A 24260-nucleotide genomic window follows, 5' to 3' on the forward strand; every position below is an offset into this window, starting at 1 on the left:
TCCTCCTTTGTCACTGTCAACCTTCCTTTCTCCCTTCCCAGGGACCCAACAGCGTTTTTGAGGTTTACCTGGTGGGCAACAACTCCAACCACTTCATCATCTCGCCGACCTCCATCCAGGGGAAGGCAGACATCCGCGTCCGTGTGGCAGTGCCGCTGGACTTTGAGACCATTCCTCGCTACGAATTTTCGGTAAGGCTGCGCCCCTGTGCTCTATGGGACATCCATATTTTTAAGAGTGACCTAAGAGTGACCTTTAACCAGGCTTCTCTCTTCCTCTCTCTAATCCATACTCCAGAGTATTACAAAATGGCCAAAAAATTGAAATAATAATACAGGAAAAGAAGAAGTGGGGAAGAGATTTGCTCTGCGCCTTCTCTCTCTTTCCAACATCCGAAGGCTCAGCTGCAAGAGCTTAAGCAGAGCATGTTCTCCCTTGCTCTGTCACAGGGCTGTAAAAGCTTTATAGAGCATAAAACTTTGTTTTAAGTGCACCTATCAGGCACCAAAGCTCTCCCCAGCCTCCTGCTCCAGCTTTGTCCTGCTCTCTGCCTGAGGGAGGCAAAGCAGGTTCATACCACACTAGCGGTGTTAGTCCTGGCAGAGGGGCTTTCATGCATTGGTGGAGAAAGATGAACAAAAGCCTTCCTACTCTTGCTCCAAGCTGCGGTGGGGTGGCAGGTCCTGGTTCCCCAGTTTGCCAGACAGAGACTGGGGCTGTTTGGGGCAGGTGGTGCAGGGTATTTGGCTCGCTCAGGGGCTGAGGTCACCCAGAGCTGAGCAGGGTGAGAGAGAAGGGGCTCTTTTCTCTTTTTTTGAGCATCTATGCTTTGGTGGTTAGCACTGAGCTGCCTCATCTGGTGAGGGAGCTCTCAGGAGAACATTGTTTTCTCCATTAAAGAAGAATAGATAGCTCTCCCAAGCTTCACAGTGTCTCCAATCCTCCCCTTCATTTCCCGTTTCTGCCCAGCTCTTTGCAAATGAGAGCATCCCGGACCACGTTGGCTTCGCGCGCGTGAAGATTAACCTCATCAACGAGAACGACAACCGCCCCATTTTCAGCAAGGCCCTGTACAACGTCAGCCTCTTTGAGAACACCACCGTGGGCACCACTGTCCTCCAGGTCCATGTGAGTAGGAGCACCCTGGCTCTCTTTGCCAAGTGGCACGCATGTGGTTCTGCAGTGCCCATCACCGAGGGATGGGCTGGGGCACCTGGGAATGGAGCAATGTGAGATGCTGGCAGTGGAGTGGGGTGTAGCCCTCCCATGGGCTTTTGGTGCAGATGTCTTGACCTCTCCTGGTCTCTGGGATATGTGTGTGTGGTTCCCACCACAGCAGGAACTCAAGGAGAATCCTGCACTGAAAGGTCTCGTCTGCAGACAGCAGCTTCTCCTGCAGATACTGATCCCAGCGGTCACAATCGTGCTTCTTCCTGCTCCTCACTGCATGGGGTCCACTAAGTATTTCAGTTGTGTATATGGCTTGCGTCCCATCGCATATTCACTGCCTCTCTCTCACCTTACTTCTTGTGGGAAAAGATGCTCTGGTACCTACTGAACCTGGTCACTTCGTCAGTGAGAGTAAACACCTGGCATTTATCTTTCAGTGCAGGTTTTCTCACTGCCCTGTTTGGAAGCACCATCTTCCTCAACCAAACTGAGGTCAGCTGAGCTGATAAAAGGGTGAAGCATAGAGAAAGAGGGGAATGACTGTGTTTAGCAGAGTGTGGTATAAACGTCTGGCAGCAGAACAGTGGTGCAGCAGAAGTGGTGACGATAGTGGGGCATTTCCGTAGGGCTCATCCTTCCCATGTGGGTTGGTGGGAGCACCCAAAATCCCTGGTGAGAAGATATGTTTCCCAGAGCAATGAGAGCAATATCAGTCGATGTCAGTGGCAGTGTGGGGCACAGCAAGAACCAGAACAAAACCCTGTGTTGAAAAAATGATCAAAATAGGAAGCAAAACTCCTCTGGGATGGGAAATGTTGAAGGGGGAAGCATCAAAACCCATGCTAGGTTTTGGGTGTGTTACTACTGCTATAGTTAGTTGTAGATGAATTTGCTGTTCTCCTGACCCCCATCTTGCCTCCGCTTTCCTGGGACACAGCCGCTGGTCACAGGCGTGCTGATCCAGAGAATAAAAGCCCTGACAAAAGGGTTGGGTGTATGCGCCTGTGCGTAAGTGTGTTTACTCTACAAACAGATGGTGTGAAACTGTATAGAGCCCCTGAGCTGTTCCCATCTGACAGTTATTAATATTTCAAGCAGATGTTTAGCTAGTCAGGCCGTCAGACACTAAACAATGAGATTGTTACTGCGTCTCCTCTTTCCCCAACTTCCAGCTATGCCAGCATTTCATAGGGAACGCAAAATGCCAGGAGTTGAATCTTCTATGATAAATCAGAATGGATGTAATTAGCGCTGAAATCCAGATTGCCCTCCCAGCTGATCCCAAACTTTTAACAACGCTCATAAAGTACCACCTCCTCCTGCTGTTGCCTCTCGCCTTCGAGATGCTGCCCTCTGCTCGCTTCCACAGCACTGCCCGTCTGCACTGTGCCTCTCCAACCGTCCCATGTGCCACAGAGAAAGAGTCTGCTTTCCTTGCTAATAAATTCCTCCTTTTCTTTTTTTCCTTCTTTTTCACTTGCCTGGGAGCTCTTTATGGGTATTACCCCACAGGGGTTAGGAGCTGATTTTTAAAGAGAGTCTGGCCAGCCACATGGAGCGCCCATATCTTTGGTGGCCGTTGAATGACGTCGTCATGAAAGGAGACTTTTGTTGGCTCCCTCCTTGCTCGGTGCTGCAAAATGCCCCTTTGTACAAATAAGTGCAGGTTCTGTGACATGCATTTGGAGGGGCAATGGCTTTCCAGGGTGCTAAGGATAAATCAGGAGGTTTATGAGATAGCGATGAACAGGAGAGCGCGTGGGCCCGGTGAGCAGTCGCTGAAGGACAATGGGTGGCTTCCCACCAGCCGTTGCTGGAGATGGCTGAGCCCAGCTGGCAGGGCAGAGCAGTGCCTGCAGCTCCTTCCCAGCAGGGAGGTGAGCAGCTAAAACCACAGGGGCCGAGGCAATGGGAGAACACTGATCTTCTGCCCAGCCTGACATCCTGGGAAGGAGGAGACGCTACTTCCAGCAGCCCAGAAGACCCTGGGCTGGTTGCCCATCTTCCAGCAAGCACTTCCCTGCTAGCCCCCTTGGCTGTGCATAGTCAGGTGGGTGTAGGTGAGGGGAAGGGGTTTCCTTCGTGACCCAGGAAGAGCAGTGAGCCTGCCCTGCCATGCAAGCACCCTCCTCACTGCCGCCTTTTCCCCACTGCCCTCTGCTTGGCCAGCTGAAAATGGAAAGGCAAAAAAAAGAACAAGTAGACTTCATTTGCGGTGACAAATGGCCATTTGTCTCTGCAGCATTTCAGCTTCTAATGTCAGTGACAGCAGAGAAACATTGCCTGTTACACATATAAATCAACTGTAAAACACCCCGAAGTGCAGGCAGCCAGCAGGGACCCAGAGCCGCTGCCCGCTTTCCGCTTTCTGCCTCTTTGCCTTTGCCCAGAGATGCGTGGGCTCGGATACGCACCCCTACAGATTCCTGGGCAAATCTCAGTTACTTCACTGGCATGGCACAGCCTTGTCCACCCTCTAAGATTTTGTTTGTCTGCTCTTTGTTCTCTGTTTTACATTCCCTCCATCTCCCTGTCTATCCATCCATCCATCCATCCATCCATCCATCCATCTGTTTAATTCTGTCCATTTAAGGCGTTTATCATATAGATTCAGGTAGTCATTTACTTGCACAAGAACATCTGGAGAGTCCAGGCTTCACAGGAATGGCTCCTGCCATGTGCAGGGAGCCTGTAATGTGCCCAAAGGCAGCCTTCTCTCCTGTCTCCATGCTCTTTACCTGTGTGAAAAACCCCTTAGGCCAGAGATTGCTTGTGTGCTTGTTTTTGCGGAGACCGGTGTGAAGGGGTCCTTACTCCAGTGAAAGCTCCCAGGTTGACCTGTAACATAAATCATTGCAGTTTGGAGTTATGTGTGTGTTGCAACCCAACAGCCGAGCAGAGGGGTGAGGAGCCTGTCTGGGGCTCTGCAGTTGTTAGTGACCTCTCCCACTGCAAACTTCTCTTTTCCCCTGCCCCAGGCCCTGCTGTGCAGGGGAGAACCAGGCTGGAGAGGCTCAGAGGTCCCACATAGTGGCAAGCTCCCTCTGTGAGGCTGGGGTGAAGCAGGGAGGTGACCAGAGCTCAGCCTGAAGATATGGGCAAGTTCTGCCCCAGCTACCAACAGATATTGAAATATTATTTTTTTTTCTGAAACAACTGGCCATGAAGCCTTTTAATAACATAACAGAAAAGGTCAGAGAAAGAATTTCACACTTCTTGAGCAAGCAGGCAGCCAGTATAACTTCATGCCTTCCAGGAATGAGAGGCAGCAAGAATATATACTGCACCCTAAATTAACTGGGGCTCTGACACCCCCAGCCAAGTGCTGCCTTGGCAGTTGGTGGCTTTCGATGGGCACTGGCTTTCCTAATAGCAGGGAGTGGGCTGGAAAGCTGTGCCCTGGAGAGAGTGTGGTGAGCAAGGGTTCTGGCATGGGGCACGGGGCCCAGGGCTGTGTGCGATAGGAAGCCCTGGGGCAGGACAGTGCTAGGGTGGATGAATGGCCATGTCCAGCTGTAGCCATGATCAGTGCCTGTGATGGGTTTAGCAAGCATCTTCCGAAGCAGGTCCCAACAACTGGTTTTCTCCTGGGGTGAGAGAAGCAGGAGAGAGGACGTCTCCAGCCCTGTCTCTCCCAGGTGAGAAGCCCAGTAGCTGGAGGAGAGGATGAGTTGCTAGAGTAGAGACACATCTGCAGATCTCAGACCAGATGGAGGATAAATCTATTGCAGAGGGGGACAAATCAATAGGCAGATGAAAGAGGGACAGACAAAAGGGCATGGTCTGACATCCACAGCACTATCTAACAGTATCAGTACAAGCTTTGCAGAAAGTGAGGTCTGTCACCAATGGTGATGTTCCCAGGGCAAATCCCCACTGCAGAAGAGCAGGTGTGTGGGAGCAGTGAGTGAGGGGGGAGACCCAGAAGGAATTCCGTCTGCTTTGGGATGGAGCACTGAGCAGGGGGTAAGGTCCAGGACTAGGGAGGACCTGGTGGGGCCAGTCCATTAGTCCTGTTTGAGTCCAGAGGCAGCAGAAGCCCTCAGGTGTGTGTCCCCATGCTGCTGCTACTCTCCGTCCTGCCTCATTGCTGGCAGCAGGGTGTAGTATTGCTGCTTCACAAGCCCTCATGTAGCACATCAGCTGAGACAGGAGGAGAAAGAAAAGTCTGAGGGTCCCATGCCCAGTGGCTGTGAAGAGGACTGATGCTGGTCAGGCATCAGACCTAGTTGCTCAGGTCTCTGCTCCTTCCTTTCCCAGTCATGGAAGGTTTGAAAGCGGTCCCCTGGGCTCGCATCCATTAGTTGTGGTGGGGGTCCCATAAGGAGCTCTTCTGTAATCTGGGGAGGGGGAGAGGCATTGGCCCTAGATGGAGCTTTCAACTGGGAAACTTTCTGGGGTGTAAGTTGAAAACATGATTTTACTTCTGGGGTCACCAAGATTCAACCCAGCATTCAGCGAGCTCCCCTCCAACAGGAAGAGGAGCAGGGAAGTTCAATCCAGCATCCTCTCCTGTCCTTTTGGTGATGCACTAGGGCTCTGGCACCAGCCGTGCCCCTCACATGTGGCGGAGGATGCTTGGCTGGGAAGAGCAGGGAAGGTGCAAGCCTGTGTTCGCGCCTGTCCCACTGAGCCTGTGGCATGACCAGGTCCTGCTGCCTTGCAAGGCTGCAGGGTCTGAGTGTTGTGATGGGTGGAACGGAGAGCACAGTGCCCCTCCAAACCTGCCTTTGGACGCTGCTGCTTTGACAGCAGCTGCCATGAGCTGGTGTCAGCGTGGTCCCAGCTTCCCAAAAGCCAGGGACCTGCACAGTGGCGTAGGCACGTGCCTCACTCTCTGTTACTATGTATTTGCTAGACCTGGAGGAATGGGGAAGGGGCCTAAGACGACCCAGTGGGAGGTAAGAATTAAGGGGTGGGAGGTCTCCTTAAGCTCCTCGTACACTACAGATCTGCACAGCGAAGTCCTCCTGAAAAGCTCTGATAACCAAAATCATTAAAGCCCAAACAAACCAAGAGTAACTTGTTTTTAACACAACAATGCATTTGATTTGCCTTGAAGGGTCTGGAGAAAAATGGTTCTCCAGGGAAGTGTGGAAAGTAATCCTAGCTCTGTGATCCCTCCTCTCCGCTTTATTTTACCCAGGTCTGGCTTGGCTGCACAGGCTGGGATCGGTTGCTGCGGGCTTCATCAGCTCTCTGGCAAGTAGGAGCGAGCTCAGGAGGCTGCTGCTGCGTAGCCCCCTCCCAGCCTGTGCTCCCTGCCACATGGCTGGGATGAAGAGGGGGGGACGAAGAGGGGTTTGCAGGGAGTGCATTACTTGGCTGGGCTGCGCACCTTCAACCCCCACACAAGCGTCTCCCAGCAGAGGCATTAACCCCTGCGGTTCCCAATGCTCTCCTGTCAGCTCTTCCTTGCTCAGGCCAGGTCACATGAGACAGCTGCCCATTCAGGCACCTCTCTCGGGCCAGCCGTACTTTAAAAATAACATCAATGTCTCCCTGGGATGGTTGTGTAGAGATTGGTCCCAAATCCTTGCTGAGTTAGTGACTGCTTTCTCCCTGGGACCTCATCCTTCCACATCCTTGCAAGGTTATACTCTTTGCCTTGCCTGGTGTCCTCCTTACTCAGAAATACCTCTGGTTGAGGATGGTGATGAGTTTCTCCCCATGACAACTACCCTCAAGAAGTCTGAAGGGAATGCTGAGACTTTGCAGAGCTTTGAAATGTTCCCCACACACACAACCAGTGTGCTTTCCTGAGTTATCTTTTGCAGACCCTCAGGAATAGTCTGAGCATCTCCAGCAGTCCACAGACTTCAGACTATAAACTACAGTGCCCGATTCAACCATCAGGCATCGATTTCAGCGTGGGAATGATTTTTTGTAGCTTGTAGTATGCAGCAAGGCAGGTAAAATAAGCAACGTGTTCCCTCGGGGTTTGATAACCTGAATCTGTAACACAGTCTTGCACGTTAAAAAACACCGCTTTTCATTTTTTTTCCAAGTTTCAGGTTATTTTAGGGGGGGGGGGGGGAAGAGAAGGTCCCTTTGTCTTTTTTTGCAAATGCATTCGACTATATATTTTTTATATATATGTATGTGTGTATATATTAGGTTTCTTATATATATATATTCTGGTTCACATTCTTGAATAGTTCCTTTCTGCTACCCTCCATGGGTTGTCCCCTCCCTGATCATCATCCCTAACACATCCATTCACCTGGATTCTCATCTTTCCCCTCCCTGCCACTGCACTTCCTCGGGAGAAGCCTTGTTAGTAAGAGCCTAATGAAGTAAATGCACTAATTAACCTTCCATTACTCTCCTCATTAAGGCAACCTTTAATTTGGTTGGCAAAGTTTCTCTCCTTTACCACCCAGCTGTCAGTTTTCTTCTGCTTCTTCGATCTCTCTTTGGCCTCACATCGGGGACGGGAAAATCGATCCCACCTTGATTTTCTTTCCCGTTCTTTCAGCCAGCTGTAAACGCCAGTCAACAAGAAAGTAATAATGTAGTTTTCCCACCCTGGGAAAGAGAGTTGCAGACATCAATAAGCACCTATTTAAAATGCAAATCATTTTCTCAATCAGTTGTCAACCTGCTGCTGGTTCGAGTTTGGCAAGGCCATGAGGATGCTGTTCTCCGTGGGCTCCCACATCCTGGCCCAGAGCTTTGTAGCGATCCTGGGGCAGCTTTGGGGTACCAGGGAGGGTTGCATTGCTCTTGGTTTGTCCCACTTCAAGTGTACGTGGCCAACACGGGGCTTTGCTAACAAACCTGGGGGCTTTCCTCCAGTTGCCTGTGTAGCTTTCAGGTCTTACCTTACCCTGCATCCCTCCATCCCTTTGGCCAAGGGAACTCACTATCCCCTAACATCTGCGTAGCCGCTGCTGTCTTTTGTTTCTTGTTGATCTCCAAAGCCTTTCTTTCCCTCCTTTTTCTTGGAGAAAAAGTGAATGCAGGAGGCAGAAATAGTCAGAGATAAAAGGCAGCAGTTGTAGAGGCTGAGAGGAGGAGCTGGCTGTAGCTTTGAGCGGCTGGTGGGCGAGGTGCTGTGCCAAGGGGCTCACCCCAAGCTGCGTTTCTCTCTCACATGGTGACGGTGACTGTGTGGACAAGCTTTGAGGGAGAGCCTATGTTGCCCCTGATTTTGAGAAGGTTGCATGGAGTAAGGAACATAGCCAGGCAGAGCAGGGGGTGGGGTGGGGAAATACCTTGCAAATCAATGCATGGATGAAAAGGTTTCCAGGGAGGAGCATACTTTCAGCTTCTGTGGGGAATCAGGTAGGAGAGAAACCATCCCCTGCCCCATTCGTGGCACCTGGGGTGCTCTCCCAGCATTAGGACCAGAGAGTGGTGCAGTCCGTCATCTCACAGGGTGTTGGTGGTCAGTAGGACAGCATTCCCTGATGCTGCTATGAGGATAACACAGGGCTTCTCAACTTTTCCAGTTGACTGGCCGTCTGAATTTTGAGCAGGAGGTTGAGTTTGTGCCCTGCTCTGCAGGGAGTCACCTACCACACTTATGTTAGAAGTAGCTTGCACCTCCTCTGCCTTCCCACATGGGTTTGGGGAGTACAGGATGGTCAAACACTGGGAGAACAGGACTCCCAGGTCAGCCTCCATCCTTTCTTTCTACTTGAAGTGAATGGATAATGTATCGGAAAGCCCTTGCTGGAGAGAGTGAACACCAGGGAGGTGGTAATGGGGGACTGCCAGCCAAATATCCAAGGTGAGGTGGTGTTGCAGAGGATGGGCTCAGGCATGGGGACAGGACATTTAAGAAAGCAGGAGGGAGGTCACAGGACACTGATGGGAATATGAAAGCATGGCTCAGCAGCAGCTCATGGAGTCTGGAGAAGGAGAGGGACTCCTAGTTGTACATTTCTGATGTCCTCCAAGCCTGGACTTCATCACTCCTTCCAGCCCTTCTCCCCTCCCCAGGCCCACACAGCTCACCCCTCCCCGTTAGCATCTTAATTGATCTTGTTGTTCTCAATCCTCCAGGGTGCTCCAACTCCAGCTATGCTTAAACAGAACAAAATCTCTTTCAATTTCCCCACCGCTTAAAAGAAAATTGAATCCTTTATCTGCAAGAGGAGAAGAAAACTGCAAATACATGAAACAGTAAATAGTTAAATAATCAAAGCAGACAATTCCAAATTGCCTGGAAAGTTAAACATGAATGGCTTGTCTTCTTCCTGCATGCTTCTCTTTTTAAAAAAAATATATATATATACTTGCACTCCTTGTCCCTGTTAAATATTCTTATCAATCCAGCTCTGTAAATAAAGGGAAGGGGAGGAGGGAGTTACCAGGTAGCAGCGTGATTGACGGATCTGAAGTCCTCGTCTTTCTGTCAGGGCCCAGTGCTCTTTGGCTGTGTTTATCTCTTTAATCTAAATATCAATCCATAAGACCGAAATGGGGTGGAATAGGAATCATGACAGCCTGAGCGCTGAGGAGAGAGACACTTATTGCAGCTTTTGCAGCCGCTCCCTGTCCTGATGGAGCTGTCAGGATAAATGCACAGCTAAAGCGCAGAGGTGGGGAAAAAAAAAAAACACAAACAAAAACCCAACATCACAAACCCCCCCCCCAAAAAAAAGTCAATCCAGCCCGTGAGATGAGAATGAAAAACATGGAGCAAATGCAGACCTGCTCCTGTCCAAATTGCATCTTGCAAAGCACAATCTGGGCAGCAGGATTCTCCTCACCCTTCCCAGTGTTCCCAGTAGGAGACGGGCTTGGGTGGTTTCCCTTGCTGCTGGCTTTAGCTGGTGATTTGGGAGACAGCTGGGAGATCAAGGGAGAATTTTTCCCAAGGTGGTGCTTGCTGCCATGTGAACACCCTGGTTTTACACGTCTTTCTCAGCAGTCCCTTTAGGGCAATCACTGTCTTCACCTCAACACATCCTCTCCCAGACTCAGCACCTCTGAGCAAGGGCAACTCTGTCATGTCCACAAAGCTCCAACAGAGCCACTGCTCCTGGGACTCTAATCTGGTTTCCAAGCTGGCTTCCCCCTGTGCCCTTAGCACCCACATCTCTTCTGAAACAGCCAGGGCTCTGTTTCTCAAGCAAAGAGCTCCCATGTGAGTCGGCACCCAGCAGGTGCCTTTAGCTGAAGCGATGCTGTGACAGAGGAAAGGTCACCCTGTGGATAGATGACCTTGTGCATCCCCTCACGCTGCTGACAAACTACCCTTGGGGTGTTTAAAGGCAGGCTAATTTACCTAAACTGGGCATTTGGGGAGCTATGAGATGTGTACATCAACCTCCTTGAGATCCATTGCACCACCCAGAGGCCACTTCTGCCTCAAGCCATAGGCTCTGCTTCATCTTCCCATGGCTGGCTGCTGTGTCCTGTAACCCAAACTCTTTTGGCTATCTCCAGTCACAGAAGTAAAGCCTAAGGCTCTCCATCCCCTAAAAGACCCTTAAGAAGTGGCTGCTTGCTCTCTGACTGGGACTCGGGTGTAGTTTCCAGCTCCTGGGGAGCAAGGATATTGTCTTCCTAGAGCTCAGCCTGTGTGCTTCTGGACCATGTTTTTCCTTGGGCTGAACAAGGAGCTCTCTGTTGCTCTCTCTGGGAATACCTCTACTTGGCAGGGATGTGTTTTGGGCTTGCTAGCCCTTGCTGACAAACTGAAAAGCCTGCTCTCTGGCTGGATTTGCTTCACGCTAGGAGCAACCACGAGCTGCATCCAGTTTCAGGGTGAATTATCTTCATTCCTGCCGGACAAAGGTTGGGAATTACCGTTCCCTTTCCCCAGGCCAGGATGCAATATATTTGTGTCCATCTCCAGGCAAGGACCGATTCAACTCTTCCCTCCTCCTCCTCTGATTTTGTCCCCCCTCTCTCTGCTGTGCCCCAGATGATGCTTGTCACCTGGATGAAATGGAGTTGCAGATGATGGGAGGCGTGACTGGCTTCCAGGAGCTCTTGCGAATACTTCAGAGATCATTGGGGATTTATATTTCCTCCATCAGACTTTGACCTTAATTTCTTCCATTTTGCTGGGCTGTAAAATTCATTAGAGACCCAACAGCAAAGTGATTGAGATGTCAAGCCAGGCAATTGTGTGGTTATTTAATCTATCAGATGTGCCGCTTGCCATTTAGGTGGACAACAGGAGAATATGAAATCAATACGGTTCATTAGTGGAGTACTTGAGCCCAGCTCCAGCGCGGAGCTCCAGTAAAATCCACCAAGGTGGGTGTCTAAACGGTCTCGGTGTCACCTTGCGCAGTGGAAACGCGCGCTCAAGATGCCTGCTTCTCTCACTCGAGGGTTGTCTTCTGTCGGCTCACATTTTAAACCTTGGTCTCCAGCCATTGCAACATCCTGGCTACAGTAAATTACTCCCTGCTAAATCAAGGCTGCCCAGGCAAGTGTTAACCTTGCTCGCAAGGAGCTGATGTTGCAGGGCCAGCTGTTATAAAACACAATCAAGGAGGCTGTTGTTTTCCCTGGTGGCTGGCAGAAGAGGTGGGGAAAAGCTCTGCGATTCCCAGGGGGGTTGATTGGCTATTTTTCCCCCCCAGCCAGATTCAGCACACTCCTCTGGGGTTGTTAGCGGCGATTGAGCTCCCGGCTCGTCACGTGGGGAAGGCGGCGGTGGCGGTACCCCAGCATCACCCCAGTTCCCCGCTCCCGCCTCCCTCCTTCCTGGCTAATCAAGCCACTGGGCTCCAGCGCAGAGATGCCGGCCAGCTGACGGCTCCGCTCGCCCCTGATTGCCACCTCCCACCAGGCAGCTGCTCTTTAAAGGCCTGGGAAAGAGCATGGTCGGGGCAGGCGATGCCGGTGAAAGAGCTGTTTTCCGTCTGGGAGGGGCATAATGACTTTAAGTAGGTTTTCCATTGGTCTTCTTGATGTGGTTTTACAGCACGGCGGTAGCTTCTAATGGAAGCTCTTGGCTCTTCACATTTCTCTCCCCCAGATCACAAATCAAATTCCAACCTGGGCAGATACCAGAGGTTAGCTGTTACTGCCCTGGGACCTGAAGACTGCAATAGGCTGCATTTAAGAGGGGATGCTTGCTGTTTAATACATGCAGGTTTAGGTGGCTCTGAAAATTGGTGTAATGACAGAGCATGGCTCCCCACCCCGGATTGCTTGTACCATGGTCTGAGAGACCCATGGCTGCCCAATCTGCCCCAAGGAGCAACTGCACCTGCCTCATTTTCCTAGAAAACCAGAAAAAAAGTAGGAAGTAGATAGGAATCCTCCTTCCATTTGCTTTCTCCCTTGGCCCAAACCCCATGTGTGTTGCTGGAGTGATTTTGGTCTCCCTGCTGCCTATGTGGCATGGCCAGGGGAACAGGCAGGCAGCGGTGCGACGAGACTCACCCGGTCACTCTGGTACCCTGACAGCTTTTTGACGTTCAGTAATTGCTTTCCTACTACAACTCTTTTAAGCAGAGAGCTTCTGGCCAGAGCAATTTGCTCTCCATCAATTTTTATTTCCTGGTTTCTGCATGCGAAGGAAAACAAAGAGGGCAAATGAGAGCAAACCAAGCTGGGACGTGCTCCAGCAGCTCCGTGCAGATGGAAAGGTGGGAAGAATTTGGCTCCCTTGGTGCTGGCAGAGCCATCTTCAGGCAGGCAGGACATGGCAGCCCATCCCATCAGACAACCACGAGTCATCCTTCCAACATGCTTTGCTCACCTCTGCAACCAACCTCCAGCTGCTCATCCTTGCCCAGCAGGTTAGGGGGGACCACTGCCATCCCAGGGGCTCCACAGGGATCCATGCTGCCCCGAAAGGCTCTTCTTGGCTCTTTAAGCTCTTTCCCGCTCCTCCTGCCGTGCTCCCTGAAGCTGCTGTGAGTAGAGTTAATCTCGGGCAGTTTAAGGAGTCATTGAGTGGGGCTCGGCGGATGATGAATGTCGAAACCATTACCGGCGAAGCTCCGTGGAGCTGTTTAAAACTGAATTCTCCCATGTAAATTTCTGCTCCATCAATCCTGATGACATGTCAAACATTGCTATTGTTTCCTGAACAAATTGGACGACATGCCCTTTCCTGCAGATTTGCCCATGAGAGCAGAACCGTTCACTGGCTCCTCGCTTTTGTCTCCAGCTCTGCTGGCCTGCCAGCAAGTGGGCAAGGATGGTCATGATGGCCCTCGGTGAGAAAAAAGGGAGATGTCTGAAATATTTGTGCTTGGGGGATGGAGATGGATGGAGAGCTGGGCCGTGGGTATTTTTGTGCGCCTGTAATTCACATGCTGGGTGCCCACACCGTGCTGCACCTCAGTAAATTAATCCTTTGGGTTATCCAGCCTTCCTTTTCCTGCCACTCTCCTGGAGTTTATCTGTGCAAATGTGGTTTTTTTAGAAATGGGCTGCGCCGATGACAGCTCATAAAAGTACAGATGTGGACTTGCGTTTTCATCCTGCCCTTTTGCAGGGTCCAGTGGGCAAATCCCACTTTAATATTCCAGGCAGGAGAGGAGCAGCTGTAAAAGCCATTTGATTGCTTCTCCAGGTGGAACCCCAGGAAACTTCCAGCCAGATGCCTTTCCTCCCCCAGCTGTGGGGATGGATGCGTGCATGCCGGGAGGGGGAACCAGTCGGCAATGGGGGTGAGCTGCAGAAAAACAGCTGGTACTCAGGGATTGTGAAAGGCCCTGCAAAGCCATCACCTCAGTGAGATTTGAGATATTCTACTCCCTGGGAGCCCTCAGGATTCCTTTGCAAAGGGGGTGTGTGTCGCCTCCCCAGGGGTTCAAGCAACTGAGCATTTTTTTTACCCTTAGAGGGAAAACATTTGGTAATGCAGAAACAAGCGTAGATCCAAAATTAAATATGCTGAGCGTGCATGGTTTTGCTTTTTGCATATTCCCTGTCACGCTCAAGTAACCTGCTCCGTTGCCCTGCATTATGTCCATGATGTTCAGTTGCCAGGAAAGCCATTAAGCAGGCATCACCTTCCACTTCCCCTGGTGTAAATCAGGGTAATTAATTAGCCTGGCTGGAGAGGTGGTGTAGGGACAGACTTAGGCTGCCCGGCCTCCTGGCTCCTTATGAGTGGGTCACTTTGCCTTGCTGGCAGTTTTGGCTGGCCCAGCATCACCACAGCTCAGGGTCCAGCCCTCCCTCCTGGCTCAGCTCCCCAGGGCCCCGTTGCCTCCCACACTGAGTGACTCTGTGCTAACCTTCTTCTAACATTCGTCCTTCCCTATATTTTTTTTCCCCAGCAGAAGAAAATTACACTTCCCCAGTGTTGTCTGTCACCTCAATAAGCACTTACAAGTGCAATTGTACAGGGGCAAATGAAAGGAATTAATTTTGCCTGTGCTTTGTGGCACTGTCAGGCCTCCTGTAAATCATTATCTCATCACCAGCCAATCCAGGTGCATGGAAAATGCCTTTCTGGGCTCTGCACTCACACCAGCCACTTAGGGATTAATGGTACCTAGGGGTTCACAGAGGTTGTGGGCACAGAAGTAATGGTTGGGAAAAATCCTGGCTGGGAGGTTGAGGACCAGCTCGTACCAGGCGATGCTGAGGATGCTCAAAGCGCTCAAAGTTTTGAGGAGAGAGGACACAGGGCTTTTGTTGGACAGCCCCGGCTGTGCTTTGGGGATTTGACACTGCAACTCACAGCTACCTGGGCTGGTGACAGGTTTTAGGATGGGGAACTAATGCCATTATTAATTTGCTGAGGGAAGTTGGGGAGTGCAGAACGTAGATTAACCCATCTCCTCCCCAGATGTTTCCATTCAGAAGAGCAGCCAAGCTCTGGCTGGGATGGGACATCTTCATAGATGTCCTCCCTGGTGTCCTCTAAGGAGCAAGATGCACCCCAGAGGGGGCTTGGACCTCCAGGAGCAGGTGCTGCTCACTCAACAGGCATGTCTCTGGGCAGATTTTGGCAAGTTTGTTCCATTTTGCTGAATGCAATTGCAATGCATGCAAAAAGTAAATTGTATCTTAGCAGTGAAGAGGAAAATTGGGAAAGTCAGTAGGTCTGAAAGGCTGGCTCCACCAGCACACCCTTCAGCTGGCATAAAGCAGCAGAAATTGGTATTAGGACCAGCATTGTTTAACATCTTTGTTGGTGACATGGACAGTGGGATCGAGTGCACCCTCAGCAAATTTGCTGATGAAACCGAGCTGTGTGGTGCGGTCACATGCTGGAGGGAAGGGATGTGCCATCCAGAGGGACCTGGACAGGCTGGAGAGGTGGGTCTGTGCAAATGTCATGGAGTTCCACAAGGCCAAGTGCAAGGTCCTGCACATGGGTCGGGGCAATCCCAAGCACAAATACAGGCTGGGCAATGAGTGGATTGAGAGCAGCCCCAAGGAGAAGGACTTGGGGGTGTTAGTGGATGGAAAACTGACTGTGAGCCAGCAATGTGCGCTCACAGCCCAGAAAGCCAACCATGTCCTGGGCTGCATCAAGAGCAGTGTGGCCAGCAGGGCGAGGGAGGGGATTGTCCCCCTCTACTCTGCTCTTGTGAGATCCCCCCTGCAGTGCTGTGTCCAGCTCAGGGGCACCAACATCAGAAGGACACGGACCTGCTCGAGCAGGTCCAGAGGAGGCCACGAAGATGATCAGGGGGCTGGAGCACCTCCCCTGTGAGGACAGGCTGAGAGAGTTGGGGGTGTTCAGCTGGAGAAGAGAAGGCTGCGGGGGGACCTTAGAGCAGCCTCCCAGTACTTAAAGGGGCTACAGGAAAGGTGGGGAGGGACTCTTGATCAGGGGGTGTAGGGATCGGACGAGGGGTAACAGTTTTAGACTGAAAGAGGGGAGATTTAGATTAGATATGAGGAAGAAATTCTTCCCTGTGAGGGTGGTGAGACACTGGCACAGGTTTCCCAGAGCAGCTGTGGCTGCCCCCTCCCTGGCAGTGTTCAAGGCCAGGTTGGACGGGGCTTCGAACAACCTTATCTAGTGGAAGGTGTCCCTGCCTGTGGCAGGGGGTTGGGATTAGATGATCTTTAAGGTCCCTTCCAACCCAAACCAGTCTGTGATTCTATGAATTTACCACTCAAGCTGGGGAAGTGCTTGGGGAGAAAAAAGTGAATTAATCCTGGTTAGTTTCCATGCCTTTTCCTCCCTGCCACCCTGTGGTGTGGCAGGTAAGCGGCACAAAGGGGTAAAGCAGTTTGATGTGCTCAAGCTCCTACTCTGCTGTCAAGGGTAATCAAGGCCATAGATAAATCAAGGAGGTTTCAGGAACGGGTTGTGTTCCATGCCAGTCTTAAAATACAGCCTTTTGATGGTATCTGGACATAAAATGTGTCTTTGACCCTGCTTTTTCACAGACCTGTTGGTGTCTAAGTAATCCAGACAGGACTCAATTTAGAAAATATACTGGGGGAGAAAAAGGATATTTTGGGGCTTGCATTCCACTTTCCTCACCTAAAAATAAAATTTTCTGTTCCTTTTTCCTGCCGCCGCTCATGCATATTTTATATATTCATTAGAGGAAAGACTTTAAAACACGCATAAATCTTGCCTTGCTCATCCAGAGCTGACACGCTGCGTTTCGCACACCTTCCCCAGAAGGTGCTGGTTGCTTAGCCGTGACCAGCCCGCTCCAGCCTCGGCAGCTGCCAGCAGTGTACGTGTGTCCCGTCCTGCCGCCGGCAGCGGCTTGGCTGAGAGCCGGCATCGCACACCCACACCGCAACATCCCAAGAGGCGTTGGTCTGTCAATGGGGCTGCAGCAGATTGCACCCCCAGAAGGGCTATCTGGCAGGAGCTGCTTGTGGAAAGCAAGGTCTAAATCCCTTTCCTTGCTTCTTCTGGTCTGTTTTTTGGCCTGGGTGGGGATGTTTTGAAGCAGGATAGGTTTTTATTTCTCTCCATGCAGCCCCAGGCATGCTGTCAGTGCTGAACGGGCAGGGAACAGTAAGAGCTGTGAACGCAGGGTCCCACCTTTTGGGCTTCACAGGGCCAGGATGGGTGGCCTGCAAGAATTGTCCATGAAGACCTTTATTTTATGCACACTTCCCAGATTAGCTCAGTATGTCAGGGAAAGTATGCATACATAAAATTTTCCATGCCAGAGATTTTGGAAGCGATGGTGAGAGATGTTGGTGGAGGGCTGTGATCTAGAGCAGGCTGCAAGTCAAGGATCTGCTGGATAACCCAGGCAAGCACAGACAGCCCCAGCCCTGCATCTCTCAGGTGATAAAATGCAGCACACAAGGTCTGCGCTGGTGCTAGCCCACTGGCAAGTGAGTAGAAGGATGTAAAGGGGATGTAATGGATTCGCCAGTGTGTGTAATGCAACATTCCCATGAATACCTTCCTTTATTAATTAGCTTTTATTTTTTCAGGCAACTGACAATGACGTGGGCACATACGGGAAAGTCAGTTATTTTTTCAGCGATGACCCTGATCGGTAAGTGTGACTGAACCACAGGCATGACTTTGATTCTTCAAAATCCTCTTCTAACCTTGCTAAGAAATCACATGACAATTAAGGGCATTTATTATGTCCTACCTGCAAGATACCTTATGAAAATCTCACTATGCTGTCTCCCAAAGGGGTGAGTTAACTTCAGCACATGCCTGATGTTCAGCACGTTTAATCAGTTTGCTAAACTGGGACCTACAGATACCAGCGTTGCTTGGGATCGATAAATGCATTTGCCAGCACGTTGTTGGCCCAGAGCATCACATGCAACCCGCTCATGGTGGGTGGTTGGGGGATGCATGTGGGCTGCCCAGCAGAAAGGATCTGGGGGCCGCTGAGCCCTCTTTTTCTGCGTGTAGAGCACCACCTGCACCGCGCTCTTGAAAATGCCATGGGACTTAATATCCCTCAGAAGAAAGCCACGAACTTCACACACCGTGGTGCTAGCTGTCAGGCTGCTGCCACTCCGTCTCTCCATCTCCAGCGTGTGGTCACTGGGGCTTTCCCCCTCCTTTCATGTCCCCTCAGTTTCTCGCTGGACAAGGACACGGGCATAATCCTTCTGACAGCTCGGCTGGACTTCGAAACCATGCAGCGCTACACCCTGACCGTCATTGCCCGGGACGGCGGCGGGGAGGAGACGACGGGGCGTGTCAGGATCAATGTCCTCGATGTCAATGACAACGTCCCCACTTTCCAGAAGGAGGCATACCTGGGGGCCCTGCGGGAGAATGAGCCCTCCGTCACCCAGGTGGTCCGGCTCCGGGTGAGGGACCAGAGTGGCTCCTCCGCTCAGGATGCGTGGTGGGGAAATGGGAGCGAGTTAGGTCCCTGCCCATCTCTGCTGCCATCCTTCTGAAAATGCCTTTGTGCTTTACTGCAAAGTGTAACTGGGTGGTGCTGCAACCATGGGCTGCCTCCCTCCTCCTCCTCCTCTCCTGTAAGTCCCATGTCTATACAGCATCCCCAGGACCAGGGGCTTCTCCTAGGGCACAGGCTCTGCTCTGTATCACCTTGGTCTTCTCAATAAAGTCAGCAGGCACCAAGGGGAAGGTGCTCTGTTTGTCGTTGGTGAAGCTGTAGGCCTATGCTGCATAGGGAAGGCAGGTAGGGAAGATTGTTTGCTCCTCCAGCACAAGAATAAACTTTGCCATGATGCAAAAGCACAACTTTCCTTCCGTGGGGCCAGGCTGAATGAGTGCCACAGGGAGGCAGGAGAGGGGGACCCAGTGAGTCCTTCCAGGGAGGCGGGATGGGAGGAGAGGCTGGTTTACAAACCCCCTCGGGCCCCTGATGAGTTATCTTTTCTCCATCACTTTTCTACTCTCCTTGCACCCAGCCTACACCTCCCGTCCCTTCAGCTCTCTCCTGTTGCATGTCACTAGCACAGTTCCCATGCTCATTTACTCTCCCTGCTCACACCCTAGGCGTCTGACGAGGACTCCCCTCCAAACAACCAGATCACATACAGCATTGTGCAGGCATCTGCCTTCCGTGACTACTTTGACATCACGGTGTCGGAAGGGTATGGAGGTAAGCGCTTGTCCTGGGACCATGGTGCCCCTAACAAGCAGCAGCAGCTCGGGCAGCACTCACAGTCCTGCAAGCAGTCATGTCAGCAAGCTTTAAGAAGCTGCTTTGGCAGCTTCTCTGCATGTCCTCACCTCACTTGCAGCATGGTCCTTTGTAGCAGGGCTTGAGCCAAGCTGCTGCAGAGCCGTGTTTCCATGGGTGTACAGCTCACTCCGGGTTATGCTGATGCAAGGAACTCAATAATGCCCAGCGTTTGTGTTTTCAGGGCACTGCCACCTCGAACAGGCCCTGTTGGCCCTGGGGAGGTGGTGTGGATGGGCCACCCCCCAAGCCTGCCTGCCATCCTGCTTGTGTGAATGTTCCCCTAACCGCCCCACTTTGCATCCTTTCAGTGATCAGCGTGAACCACCCCCTCGACTACGAGCAATTGGCCAATGGAGTTATTTACTTGACTGTGATGGCCAAGGATGCTGGCAACCCACCACTCAACAGCACCGTCCCCGTCACCATCGAGGTGTTTGTAAGTACAGCACCCACTGCCGCTGTTGTGGTTTCCCTATGATTGCTCCATAGCAGTGCCATTAATTTATCAATAACCCAGCAAGACTGTCCCACCCATGGATGTGTACATGTGGATTGCAATTACATGTGTCTCATATATAAATATATGTGCCACATGTCTCATGTATACATGTGTCACACGTGTTGGTTAAAGAAACGCTGTGCCTGACATTTGGTAAGGTCTGAGTGACAGAAGGTGAGTGAGAGTATATCTGAGGGCTGTCCTGACCCCACGCACCTCCTCCCTCTCCTTGGCCATGCACGATGCATGGGGAAGCCACTGGAAGTAAGGTGGTAGGAGCCACAGCTAACCACAGGGACAGCAGCAGAGCTGGGGATGGGGTAGAGACCTACCCTCTGCCCTTGTTTTCGACTGGGGAGGTTCATTGAGTGCCCGGTGAGCTCTTCTCTCATCTCACAGGGAACTCCCGGCTGGGATGCTCTCCATGCCCATAGCCAGAGGCACTCGCTGCAGCTCAGGTGCAGAGGAGAGAGCTTTGGCTGTGCGTTAGCCCTTGTAGTGTCAGAAATTATCAGCCCCTGAATCCGTCGTGGACAGTTGTTTGTTTATCTCCCCAAAGCCAGCTGTCCCAGCTGGGCTACAAGCTTTGCCATGCATCTCACACACCTGTGTAGGTGCAGACCCCCTTGAGGAAGGATTGCTGCTGGGAGAGGCAAAGCATCTCAGCATTCCTCAGGAAGATTAGATCGGACTGTCACTTTGAGGCACATTGTGGTTTGAGGATGTCTGGAGGGAAGTATCAGCAATGGAGACAGTTTGCTTGATAACCCGTCAGTCTCGCGGTGATGGGATCTAAGCCGAGCTGGTGGCAGCATCAGTGTGGGAAGGCGAAGAAGATGAAGTCCATGGTGCCGTAGGATGGGAATGAAGTCCCATGAGCGTGCCTCTCCTCCAGCTCCCTCACTGTGCTCAGGACAGGGGGAATACGGCAGTGTTGGGGGGGTTAGTGGTGGCTAAATACATCTTTCCCATGCTGTGCTATAGAAGTGTAAACGCCTCTTTCTAAAGACCACACTTCAGTGGGTCATCTCCTCAGGGCTGAGTTTGTACACTGGTGGGTTTTAAGTAGCTGTCACTTTTCCCACTCTCAACCAAAGGGCTTTTCTCTTAACTGGAAAAAGGAGGGGGGAAAAAAGCAGAAAATAGGAAGAAAATGAGGAGGAAGGGTTTCACGACAGCACTTGAGGAACAAGAGCTGTGAAAAGGCAGAAGGAGAGCGAGTGTGGAGGGAGGTAATTTTTTTTCATCCTTTGGTTGTTGGTTTTTAATAAAGAAGTCAAACTCGCCTTGTAGATTTCCCATTAGGGGACAATACGCTTTTGTAGAGGGAGCTGCCGAATCAGAACTAATAGTGCGCGCCACGCCAGGATCCGGGGAAATATCACCGCTAATAAGTTTCTGCCTCGCTCCCTGCCGCTGACGCCCTGTTCAGGGCAATGAGCCAGCGACTTACAGCATGCGTATGTCTGGAGGAAAGGGGGCTGTGTGCTTAGCGTGAGCATCTGTGATTCTCAGCATCCCTGAAGATGATATGACGCCTGTCTGAGGGTAAGGATGTAAGGAGGAAGGCGAGGGTCTGGGGGACATGGGAAGCTGTTTTTAGCTGGCTAGTTGGATGCCCTCTCCCGTGGGAGTGGAGGAAGCGTGCCGGGTCCTGTCTGGCATCGCTGCAGGTGCGGCAGGAGACACGCGGGAAGGTTTGGAGTTCATGCTGCTAAGTGGGAAATGTCCTCGAGTAGAAAAGCCACTTGCTGCGCTGCAGGCAGGTGCATGGCAGCTTCTGTAAGATGGAGAGCCGGCCGGGGGCGAGCCCCTGCCTCCCTGGTTGACAGCTTGCTGGGCTGTGGCAGTGCTGAGCATGGCCTGATGAACTCAGGACCACTAAATGAACAGCGTGATGTCTGCTCTGTCTTGTGTTCACCCAGCCTGGACCATGGCACAACTCACCCGGATTCAGCTGCAGGTGGCATGTGGATGCATGCTCAGCCTCTCTGTTTCCTTTGCCTTTAACCTGCCCAGACCTCCTGGCTTTGCCCTGGGGTGATGACCCCAACCCAGCTCTGTGAGGAGGAGGAGGGATGGTGATGACAGCACCCCCGGGCAGCTGGCAATTTCCTCGCTACCCTCGGAGGAGGCGCAGTGAAAGCTGAGTGGTCCAAAGGCTGATTAAAGACCACCTGCTTCCAGTAACAAGAGCGGAGGATGGTAATTTAATTGCAGTACGATGGGCATCGTTGGCATGTGAAATTGCCTCAAATATTAAGTTCAGTGGCAGCAGGAGCAGCCGAGCCTGCAGGTCCATCAGCAGCCTCCAGGTAGAGAGCATCTCCAGAGCAGCCCCAGGGAAGCAGCGAAGTCCATAACGGTGTTTTAATGTCCTGGCGGCTCCATCCTTCCCTCCATAGGCAACTGGGTTTGGTTCATTTAAGGCAGATTCTTAACGTTGTTTAAACAGCATTTAAAGCCCCCTTGGGCGAGCTTTAAACTGGTCCAAAATCTGTTTGGAGGGATGTTTCGAGCAATTGCTCCTGCCTGGTTTCACCAGGCCGACTGTAGTCACTGGCAGAGACAGGTTTGGAGGGAGTATGTTGTTATGCAAACCAGCTTCCCCCCAAAAATGCTGTAGCTGCTTGCTCTGCAAACACCCACAGCATTCCTCCACTTAAACAAATGCAGCAAAAATTTAGCATCTCCCCTGACTGGTCCAGTTTGCCTGGTGGCCTCATGGCCGAGGTGACCTGGAGCACTAAGCCACTAGTGTGCTGCTCTGAGAGGGAGGAGTGGGTCTGTGCACAACGCTGGTGTGCTTCGTGCTGTGTTTGAGTCTTCCCGGGGCTTGCGGTGAAGGCAGGAGCAGCTCAGAGGATGCTTGGCTGCAAACAGCTGCGGTTCCTTAGACCTATTGTGTATTGCCCAGGATGCTGGATAACGAGATAGTCAGTGTTTTCCGCACTGTATGGCTCAGCAAAGTCACTGACAAATGACTTACCTTAACCTCAGCTGCCTCTGCAGTGAAGCTGTGTACTCAGACCTCCGGTGCCTTACCCCTAAGGCCGTCTTCCCCACACTGATGCCTTGAGCTGGTCACATTTTGAGGTGCAGTTGGGCAGGAGCATCCCAATACCAGACTTTTGCAGCTTACTTGACCATTTTGCCTTTTTCCCAACCAGCCTCTCAACCTTCTCTTTGCTTCAGGATGAAAACGACAATCCTCCCACGTTCAGCAAGCCCTCCTATGTCATAACCGTCGTGGAGGACATTATGGCAGGTACGGGGCATGCCCCTGCTCCTTCTCCAGGCTAGCAGAAGGGCCCTGGGGGGTCTTCCAGCAAGAACAGGGTAGGTGATGGCTTTTGGGGAGCAAAAGACAGAGACCTTGACAGAGTTTCATAGCCATGAAGTCTGGGGGATTGGCCCTACTGTGCATGCAGGTGAGGGGACCCCTTGGCCCAGTGACCCATTTGAGGTGGGTGCAGGAGCAGCGTGGGGGGCAAGGCAGCTGGGGACAGCTGCTCCAGGCTGCGAATGCCTCATCACTGCCCTCAGTTCTGCTTCCCTGAAGGAGCTACAGTGCTGTTTCTCAATGCCACGGATATGGACCGGTCCAGAGAGTATGGGCAGGAGTCGATCATCTACTCCCTGGAGGGCTCCTCACATTTTCGGATAAATGCTCGCTCAGGTGAGCCTCCATACACGCTCTTCCTTTCAGTTCCCTCTCCCGAATTTCCCCTGGTTTTCTTCCCAATCATTTTTCTTCTTTCACCCTCGTTCCTTCCCCTGTTATTCCCTCCTTTTCCCCAAGCAGCCTGCTTAGGAAACAGAAAATTTAAGGGATTTGCCAGATTTCAGCCACCAACACTGGTTCAGTCACCGTGAGAGCTTTGGCAGAGGCATCAGTGGAAGCTCAGCTCCTGGTGGGACTGGCAGCTGAGAAAAGGCTTTGGCTGCAAGGGCTTACACTAGCTAAGGAGCTGCTGCCTGCCTTCCCTTGCTGGCATCTTTTTCAGTTCATTATGGGCAGGAACAAGCATAAGGGATCTCAGGTGGTCATTACCCAGGCTCCTGTGGGAAGACACAATATGAAGTTTGCAGGGGCTTTCTGACAAGCTGGCCCTTCCAGGGTCCATCTGTTTGAATTAGAAGAAAGGACCCACTTGTGAAGGATCCTGTCTCTCATTTTGAGTGTATCTTTTTTCACCGGTGCCCCTATTTGCCATACAACATCTCTAATCCCTCTCATCTCCTGTGGCTACAGGAGAAATCACGACAACGTCTTTGCTGGACCGGGAAGCCAAATCCGAATACATCCTCATTGTCCGGGCAGTGGATGGAGGCGTGGGCCACCACCAGAAGACAGGCATTGCTATGGTGAGTGTGTGAAGGAGCAATTCCCATCTCCTTGAGCCACCGGTGCCCACCTGGGACTGGTGTTGGGGAGGGTTGCCCAGGCACTGATGCATCAGTTCCCCATGCTAGCAGTGTTTCAGTGTAGCTGTGCAAATGGGTAAAGAGCATATGGTGGTGTCTGCCCTCTGAGCTGCCCCCACTGCTGCTCACAGCCCTTGCTGTCTGGGCTTTGTAGACCTTGA

General features: G+C 51.7%; 1 protein-coding gene across 1 annotated transcript in view; it reads left to right on the plus strand.

Annotated features, from left to right (window-relative positions):
• Window positions 1-24260, plus strand: part of CDH23 (cadherin related 23) — a 215559-nt gene that overhangs the window by 130718 nt on the left and 60581 nt on the right. The window contains exons 12-20 of the mRNA XM_074830236.1: window positions 42-191; window positions 970-1128; window positions 17476-17540; window positions 18084-18321; window positions 18983-19088; window positions 19481-19608; window positions 22867-22939; window positions 23234-23350; window positions 23927-24039. Coding sequence (XP_074686337.1) covers window positions 42-191; window positions 970-1128; window positions 17476-17540; window positions 18084-18321; window positions 18983-19088; window positions 19481-19608; window positions 22867-22939; window positions 23234-23350; window positions 23927-24039 — 1149 coding nt within the window. The remainder of the gene's footprint in view (window positions 1-41; window positions 192-969; window positions 1129-17475; window positions 17541-18083; window positions 18322-18982; window positions 19089-19480; window positions 19609-22866; window positions 22940-23233; window positions 23351-23926; window positions 24040-24260) is intronic.

The sequence above is a fragment of the Strix aluco genome, chromosome 7, assembly GCF_031877795.1.
Source record: "Strix aluco isolate bStrAlu1 chromosome 7, bStrAlu1.hap1, whole genome shotgun sequence".
Taxonomy (NCBI): domain Eukaryota; kingdom Metazoa; phylum Chordata; class Aves; order Strigiformes; family Strigidae; genus Strix; species Strix aluco.